Source organism: Talpa europaea (genome assembly GCF_964194135.1).
Source record: "Talpa europaea genome assembly, chromosome: 1".
In the NCBI taxonomy this organism is placed as follows: Eukaryota; Metazoa; Chordata; class Mammalia; order Eulipotyphla; family Talpidae; genus Talpa; species Talpa europaea.
Window position 1 is genome coordinate 9,786,818 of NC_140073.1, and position 9,593 is coordinate 9,796,410.

Here is a 9,593-nt window from a genome sequence, read left to right on the forward strand (position 1 = left end):
TCAATTAATATGTGACAGCATCATTTTCCTTACATCACCATAAGTAATAGGTGTTACCATTCTTTTTCAATTTATGCCGGTTGTATTGGTGTAAAATAGTTACCTCCATGTTACTTTAATTTGCGACTCATATTAGTAAAATTGAGCAACTTTTCCCAGGTTGTTTGATTCTTTGGTTTTAATTTCTCAGGTGTTGGCACCTCCCATGTGGTTATTTGCAAGTACAGAGAATCAGAAATCAAAGGTGAAGTTACACACACTTCTTTCCTATCCCTCCTAGGACTTTGTTTTACAACTTGTTTTCTCAGAGTGTGGATGAGGGGGTTTAACATGAGGATAATCATGCCATAAAACACAGAAGCCAATTTTTCCTCCTCTTGAGACTCACTCATGGTGTAGGAACATGTAAGACTGAGTCCCATAGCCATTTGATATTGTCAGTGTTCCAGGTTTGGGCCATTCAAATAGGTGTGGTATGATTTCTCATCGATTTAATTTACATTTTCTGGATAAAAGATGTGGACCATCTCGTCATAGGTTTCTTTCCTAACTTTGATGACTGCTTTGCTTTCCAACTCAGAAACAGCTATGCTGGATGGTATCTTTTTGCATTTAACTCATGTGAAAGTGCTTTCTCTAGATTTCTGGTCTGTTTTTCTTCTTTCATGTGTCCATTAATTTATTCAGCACATATTTATAAAGTAACAATCATGTGCAAAGAATATGTTGGATATTAGGACACTGGTGTTGAGTAAGTCATTTTCTTTACCCTTTGCTTTCTATTGATGGGAATATCCATCTCTCTCAGTGCCAGGTGGAATTATACCATAATTAGGGGGCAACGAGGAGAAAATTAACTGTCAACCAGAAACAACACGTTACAGCATTTCCTGAGTAATTACACAACTTTCCAATAATCTTTAGGGATGGAGTGTTCTCCTTTAATGCCTTTATGGCTAATATGATGAAGTCAGTGATTTTACAAACTAGTGTAGTATCAGAAGCCCCTGGGAAGCTTAGTTTTTAGTTCTGGGAGATATCATTACTTTATTTCCCACATTTTAAGACATTATCTATTGAAAGAAGTAGCATGAGTTTAAGATGTGAACGAGCTCCCTATTTCACAACCATTAAGATGCATAAAACAGCTGTACTGGATGTGTCAGCATGTTGAATATTAACAATCTGTGTTCCCTCTAGAAGAACTTTTTCCCTATCAAGTTGAGAGCTTCTTTTACCTCCTTATTTCTCAGACTATAGATCAGGGGGTTCAACATGGGAATTACAATGCCATAACATACAGAGGCTGCTTTCATGTTCTCCTCAGAATTATTAGAGCGAGGTTGTAAGTACATGTAGGAGAGAGTCCCATAGAAGATAGTGACTGCTGTCAGGTGGGAGGCACACGTGGAGAAGGCTTTCCTCCTACCTGTGGCAGAAGACATCCTCAGGATGGCAGCCAGGATAAAGATATAGGAAAATATGACAACTGACACAGTGAATGTTAAGTTAAATCCCACAAAGACCATGAGTAGCATGATGTTGATGTCAATGTTGGAGCATGAAAGGGCAAGAATTGGAGGAACATCACAGAAAAAGTGATTGATGGCATTAGACTTGCAGAAAGACAGTGAGAAGGTAAAACCTGTGTGCACAGAGGAATTGATTGAGCCCATGGCATAGGAGCCAGCTACCAACTGGATGCAGACTCTTTGGGACATGACTATGGGATATCGAAGTGGGTTGCAGATGGCGATGTAACGGTCCACGGCCATGGCAGCCAGGAGGTAACAGTCAGTGGTTGCAAATGTTGCATAAACCAGTAACTGCATGGCGCAGCCCCTGAATGAGATAGATTTGTTCTCTGCTATGAAGTTTTGCAGCATCTTGGGAGTGATAGCGGAGGTATAACAGAGGTCCACAAAAGCCAGATGTTGTAGGAAAAAGTACATAGGTGTCTTCAGTCTGGAATCTATTTTGATGAGTAGAATCATACCAACATTACCCACCATGGAGATCACATAGATGAGCAGGAATGCCATGAAGAGGACATGGCTATACTTGTGTTGACCGTCAAATCCCAGAAGAAAGAATTCAGTCACTTCAGAGCTATTTCCTTGAGTCATGGCCACCCAAAATCTAGAAAAGTCCAAAAGAATAAGGGAATTATTTTGAGATTTCTTGAACATAAACAGCTCTATCATTTCATGTTATATTTTTTGAATCAAGATACTCATGGCAAACACTCAACAGGATTTATTGCTTTCCAAATATTTTTTCTGTTTTCTTGATAAGAAACCACCACATTAAAAAAATGTGGGACTGACTTCTGTGTGAGCTTAAGAAACTTACATTAACACTCATTTCTACACTATCAAACATCTGTAGTTGTATGAAGCAATATTCACACATAATGTCCATCTTTTTTATGAACCTATAATTTTTCTCAACTCTTTATCATTTTAATGCTGGTTCAAGCTCTGGAAATCAGTATCATTACTTAGAGAAGGAAGTTTTGTGAGGTGTGTTCATGGTCCATATATGCTTGAAGACTTCAAGGTGTCTTTGTACTACTAACCATGCATGCAACTCCCATTCTTTATAAACCAGGCAGTCCTCTGGTTATATATTTGTACATGAACAGACAAACAAGGATTACCTGCTAACTGTAGAACCAAGAAAGAGAAAAAGTCCACTTGTCGCAGAAACTAGAAATGAAAGAACATTTTTAAAACTCAGAGTCAATCTTCTCCCAAACTATATCATCTGTATTTTCATCTACATCTATCTATCAAGCAATCAAAAGAGAGAAATATGTACACACATATATTTTAGAATGTTACTTTAATGAAGGATCATTAGGAATTGAATTGTAGAGGAATACATAAGGAATTAAAAATATTGGTTATTTGTATGTTGAATTGTATCATGATTATAGTTGCTATATTATTCTTCATATCATTTTATCTATGAATACATGTTAAAATTAATAAAAGTAATTGATCACAGTTGGAACAGCCACGTTCCCAATGCAAAATTACGGGGCTCCTTTGCTCTGATATCACTAACACTATATACCTCCATAGGCAGATGTAGCTTTTATTGCAGGAGTGTAACTAATCCAAGCATAAGATTGAGAGGAGTTGCTCATATTCATTAAAATATTTCGGAAAATAAGCACTGCACTGCTAGCACTGCGATAACAGAACAAGATACAATTTATTCAATTCAACATTTAGTGAGGGCTGAAGACAAACAAGTTAATGTAATTTCCTGCCTCAGGTTAATTCGTTGTGAAATAGCTGAAGTGCAGCCCTTCCTCTCTAGTGTGTATAAGCATTTATGAGAGGAAGCTAGAATAGATGAATGGTCCACTTAATCTAGACTTTTGAAAGATAATGATATTTATGACTTGTCAGCATGGGATAGATACTGAATTACTGTTCATTAAATGGCCATAATAACACGTGCAGATGATGCATTAAGGGTGTTTACTACTGACTGATCATCAGATTGAGTCATATTTATTCATTTAGTTCCTTTCCCAAGATTATGCAGTCAAAGTGAGTTCCCTCACTCCATTTCTATCACATCATCAGAGATGAAGCAGTTTCTCTGGTCTTGGAACAAAGCATGGTGGGAACTTTGTTCTGACACTTTCACCCATAGTTCCCCACCATAATCCATGTACATACTGCAATGATGTATAACTGGTGTGGAGAAAAGGGCTCTGCTCTATTTTATTTACACCAGAGTTGCCTCCAGGTTCTCTGTCTGCAACTGGCACAGGCTGATTGGCCAGCAAGGCCTGTCAGTGTGGCTCCTTCTAATTGGGAATTTATACTCGGGACCTAAGGGATCATACTTACTCCCTCGACAGTCTGAGGCTCTAGGAGCTGAGATGAAATTGGAAAAACAACATTCATTAGTTTCTCTCTGTTGGAGAAACATTCAGATTTCCAGAGGGAATGAAATTTGCTTTTGTGTTATAGTCTTTGGGGACTTGCCTTTGTTACTATGTTGTCCTGCTTTTGACAAATTGCCTTTCTTCTCTCCTTCCACTGATTTCCTTTTTTCCTGTCTCCTTTCTCTCTCTCTCTCTCTCTCTCTCTCTCTCTCTCTCTCTCTCTCTCTCTCTCTCTCTCTCTCTCTCACACACACACACACACACACACACACACACACACACACACACAAACCATCTGTTGCATAGCAAAAATTCATAAGTATGTAAGTGCACTGGGGAAAAAACAAGACCTATTTCCTTTATTCTAACTCTCCAGTCCTTCCCTGAAGTTCATCACTGTTACAAACTTCTGGATTCTTCTAGGTATGTGCCTTGCATTGCACACATATTATTTATATACTTTCTTTCCCATAAAACTGACAGTGTTATTCACATTTTCCTGCAGTTTGCATTTTACTTAATATTTCTGGGTGATTGTCTTCATCAGTACAGAAAGAGTCTCTCCTTTTCTGTCTCCTCCCTCTTCTCCCTCTTCTTCCATTTTGTCTAAGGTAACGTTGGTTTGCAATGCTGTACATAGGTCATCACGCTACACCCACCACCAAGCCACCCACCCAAAGTCTTCCACCATAATTAATCGGGCCCTTTTCCCCTTTGCTCTCCGCCATCCCCCTCCCACACTGCTAGCTTCAGTTTTTACAGTCATATTTCTAGGTTTTGTTTTTGAGTTGATTTTATCTGATCCTTTGTTTTTTTTCCTTATGTATTCCACATGTAAGTGAAACCATTAGGTATTTGTTTTGCTCCTTCTGACTTATTTCCAGTTCTATCAATATTGCAGCAAATGGCAAGGGCTCATTTTTTACGGCCGTGTAGTATTCCATTATGTGTATTTATCACATCTTTATCCACTCACCTGTCCTTGGGCATTGAACTGGCCTGTTGCTTAATATATTTCATTGAACTCTATGCTCTATTGGTAGATGTGTAGATTGTTTCCAATCTTACTATTATAGACAGTGTTACCATAAATATTAGCATGCATAAGTGTGACTATTTCTCTGGATTAAAAGCTAGAAGAGAAGTCTGAGTCAAAAGATATGAACACTGTGTATTTTGAAGACACTGAACAGGGCTCTGTCATTTTCTCTAGGTCCTCTCTAACACACAATTGTATGAAACTTTTATTAAACTTTGTTATTATAGTGAGAAATAGTACATTTTAGTTTTATTTGCTTTTTTTTCTCCTATGAGCGAGATTGAACACCTTGTGAGATGTAAAGATTAATTTCTTTTTTTCTGTGAATTAGCTGTTTATATAAACTTACCCTCTTTGACAGTACGTTCTTTGCTTTGAAATGAATATTTAAGTCAAATACCCTTCCTTGTAAGAACTGAACATATTTACTTGTCAATAGTAATTCACCTACTTTACAAATTGTATATTTTGCCATGCAGAAAACTTTGATTTTTATAAACAAACTTACCTTGTGTCATATTTATAAAGCCCTTCTTCACTCCTAAGGTCTCAAACTACCAGTTTTTATTGCTCTTAAAATTTAACTTTAAAATTGAAATTATTGAGCCATTGTGGACTTATTTTTGTAGTGCATGAGCTAAATTTATAGTTTCACTTCTCTTCCCTGCCAATATCTCATAATTATTTCAATATTCCTTATTTCTCAACTCATCTGTGCCTCAAGGCTGGGATCAACATTATTACACTACATTCTCTTGTGTATTTGAGCCTAGTATTAGACTTTCATATCTGTAGCATTGATCTTTCTATGTCTTCATGTTTTAGTATCATGTGATTTTAATAAACCCTTATAATGTTTTAATAGCTGGCAAGGTTATTTTTGCCATATTAGTCGTTTTATCTCCTACAATTTCACAACCAGTACATTTATTCACATGAGGTATAAAATCAGTTTGCGATTCATAATTATTCACCAAAACATTCTACTTGTTGATTTTATTCATATGAAATCACTATATTAATACTTGAAAAATTGTCAAAGAATGAAGACTCTTTAGATTTGCTGATTTTTTAATAGATTTCTTTATAAGGTCTTGTATCTTTCGCCAAACACTTTCCATAACAAATGTGTACATGCTTTCTAATTGTGCTTAGTCATTCTCGTATCTTCCTTCTTATGAATGTTAGTATGTTCCTTGTGTATTTTAGCCAGGAAAATAAATGTAAAGTGATATCTAATTTTTGTAACTTTTTCTCTTTCATTGCCAGTGAATTTAATTGCCTTTTATATTTTTCCTAGAATTTTAAGTTCCTGTTTTTTGATAATGGCTTGTTTATATATTTGGTCAGTGTTCGTATAGTATTGATTTTAGATGCTCTTTGTTTACCCCAGATTTGAATCTCTTGCTAGTCGTTGACTTGACAGAAAGTCTCACATTCTGTCACCTATTAACTATGATAACGATTATGGTGCAGAAATTCTTAAATCTGAATTAATTATTCATTTGTGTTTTTGAAAAATAATTGAGTAAAGACCATTCCTTTCCCTAACTCATTTCCTAGGAGAGTAAAAAGCAATGATAAAACTTTTTCTCATCTAATGCCAGATTGCCTGTTCATGGTATTTTTTTCCAGCATAACATTTTCTAACACATATATATAGTTTGATTTATGTTATTGTGTTTTATCAATATTTATTTATAAATATCATATTTTTCAAAATCAAATATGTTATTAAGTGAATCAGTAAAATTTCAGTAATTTGGAGCTACAACTTCTATGTGTATAGATGTCTCCAATGGAAGACCCAGGAATAACAAGCAAGATACATAATTCAGTGTCCTATCTGCATGTATTAAGACAGTATCAATGTAAAAGCTATGGGGAATGACACCTAAGATCTATTTTATTTAATTTTTGTGGGAAACAATTAAATGAAAAGTCTATTGACATGTTCTTGGTAGCAAGTGCTAGCTTGCTACAGTGAAAAGAAAAACAAGAACTGTAGAATCTTGCTCAACAACTTAATTTTCACATTTACATGAATTCTCAGGATTAAGAAATTTTAACATATTCTCTAAACCTTAAGGGAAATCATTTTCACATCTAATTTATTCATTTATTTTTAACCATCTATCTCTCCCAGTAGAATAATTGCACTATAATGTGGGATCATTTGGTCTTGTTCACTGTTGATTCCACAGAATGTAGATGTCAACCCATGAAATAGTTGGACAAAATCATATTCTAATGACAAAATCTTGGATGAATAAACTCTACCTAGATCTGGAAAACCAACAGAAATTAAACCTGTCCCAAAATCTTTAGGAAGCATGATATCTGGTTTTGTTTCATCATAATTTCAAGCCTCTAAACAAACTTGCACATTATATTTCAATGACTGCATTACTGGGTAGGTACAATGCTGTCCCTAATAGTTGCCAAAACACAGACAGACTCAGACACAATATAATTTGAAGTGTGCTCTTTTACCCTTTTTGAAGTTGGAGGACCTCTCTCTGTGCAGTTATTTTGGGGTATCAGGTTGTAAGACATATGACACGCAGCCTCATCAAGGAGGCTTCCATTGACTGGACAAAAGCACTTGTCAGAGAAAGCTCAAAATGGTCATGAGCCCATTTACACTAGAATCTGGACAGAACAGTAGCTTTTATCATATCTGTTGAATCATTTTAAATTCAAATAAAATGTAAACATTACAGGGGATGTTTGTCCAGAGTTATAAAAAATCAGTGCAAGGGACACACACACACACACACTGCAAATACCCCATGTTTTGCACATGCTTAGCCTGAATCAAACCTTAGTGCTTCTGAATTTCATTTTTATTCATCAGTGTGCAGGAACGGGCACACAGGCAACCAGGGTTTAAATTCTATTCCCATGAATTCATAGAGAAAAAGGGTGTAATTCCTCCATTGTCTAAAATGGGGATCATAGAATAATGTAAAAGGTAATGATGTTCTTTGAAACACTTTATAGGAGTAAAAAATTGGAAATAGTGTTCAGTAAATATGAGTAGCTTCACATTAATGATCATATAGATTTAAAACAGCATCAATAGTCTTATAAAAAGAAGCTTGTGTCATATTTTAAGTTGCAGATGATATGCGGAGAGCCCTTTTAAAAGTAAAACTCATACCCCACTCTGTTTTTCTCATTGTCTTTATTTATGCTGGAAAAGCTCAGAAAGGAATCACGCCACTATTTTATGGTTACGCTTGGCCATGAGCGTTGAGAAAGAGAAGTCGTTAGACTTATAAAATCCATCTGTTTCTTTTTAAAAGAGCTTTAATTGTTCTAAAAAAGAAGAGAAGGAGAAAACAGCCTGCTTTGTAAAGATGTAAAGTTAAAGTGAAGTGATTTATATAAAATTTCCCAGATGGGGCCAGACATTGAGTAGCCACTCAAAAAAAGGAATAGTCAGGCTAACATGAGGAATGATATATCGACCCCCTCCATTCATTCGTTCGACCACTGGTCCACTCATACTCTTCCACTCCATTTCCAGTCCTTCACCAATGATGCTCCTGTTGTCTGAAGTGAAACTTACTAGACTTGACATTGACCCTTTTGCTCCACATTTCCCCTCTCACACTGGATAATTTGTGGCTGTTCTTTGAGAAATGGCATCTGCTCTGTTTACTTACACCAGAGTTCCTCCAGATTCTCTTTCTGCTGCTGGTGCAGGAAGACTGCCCACCTTGCTGTCACACTTGCTTGTCATTAGGGGCTTTATACCTGGGACCTGAGGGATCAATATTCCCTCCCTTGAGAATATCAGGTTCTGAGAGCTGAGATGAAAATGTGGGGAAAAAAAGTCAGTAATTATTTTTCCGTAGGGGAACATTTAACCTTTCCTGAGAGGATAAATTTGGTTTTCATGTTACTGTCATTAGGAACTTTTTTTCTGAGTTGCCTTGTTATAGCACAAATAAATGCTTAAAATTTTTTTCTTGCTAGGAATCAGGTTGAACATCTTTTCATGGTTCTAAGAACACGTGTGCTGGTCTAGATAAGTCTTGTCAACATAATGAGCAAAAAAAGGTGACTGTCAAAAAAAAAAAAAAAAAGAGAGAGAGAGAGAAAAAATCCAAAGCTAATCCCAATTTAAGGGCATAGAGTCCCTAATCTGAGAAATAGAATTGCTCTTAACTTTTGTCTAATTTGCTATTGGAAGAAAAAACATGCTCCTGATCACTTATTTCTATTTCATTGTGAAATGTATATACTGAAAAAATAAACTGTAGATAAAGATACCCTTTCTCCCATTGCACTTTTTTTGCATCTTTTTATTTTTTAATTTTTTTAAAATAAATTTTATTTTTATATTCCCCATACAATTGCAATCCCCTTATTTTGACCCCAATCCCTCCCCTCCCCACCCCCTACCCCCCCATAGAATGTCTCTGGTTCATAGTTTTTGTTGATTTTGATTTTCACTTTCTTATAGTTATTCATTTTCCTGGTCCCTTATTTAAGTTTTCTAGATTCCTGCTATGAGTGAGACCATCCGGTATTTTTCTTTTTCTTTCTGGCTTATTTAGCTGAGCATGATCCCTTCCAGCGCCATCCATGTTGCTGCAAATTGCATGTGTTTATCTTTTTTGAATGCTGAGTAATATT

At 35.9% G+C, this 9,593-nt stretch overlaps 1 protein-coding gene across 1 annotated transcript; it reads right to left on the bottom strand.

Moving 5' to 3' along the window:
- Positions 1–1,196: 1,196 nt before the first annotated feature.
- On the bottom strand, positions 1,197–2,126 carry LOC311171420 (putative olfactory receptor 5AK3; the record flags this gene model as incomplete). Its single annotated transcript, XM_084234255.1, has 1 exon — positions 1,197–2,126. One exon carries the CDS (start codon positions 2,124–2,126, stop codon positions 1,197–1,199), a length of 930 nt encoding a protein of 309 aa, XP_084090381.1.
- Between the last annotated feature and the right edge of the window lie 7,467 nt (positions 2,127–9,593).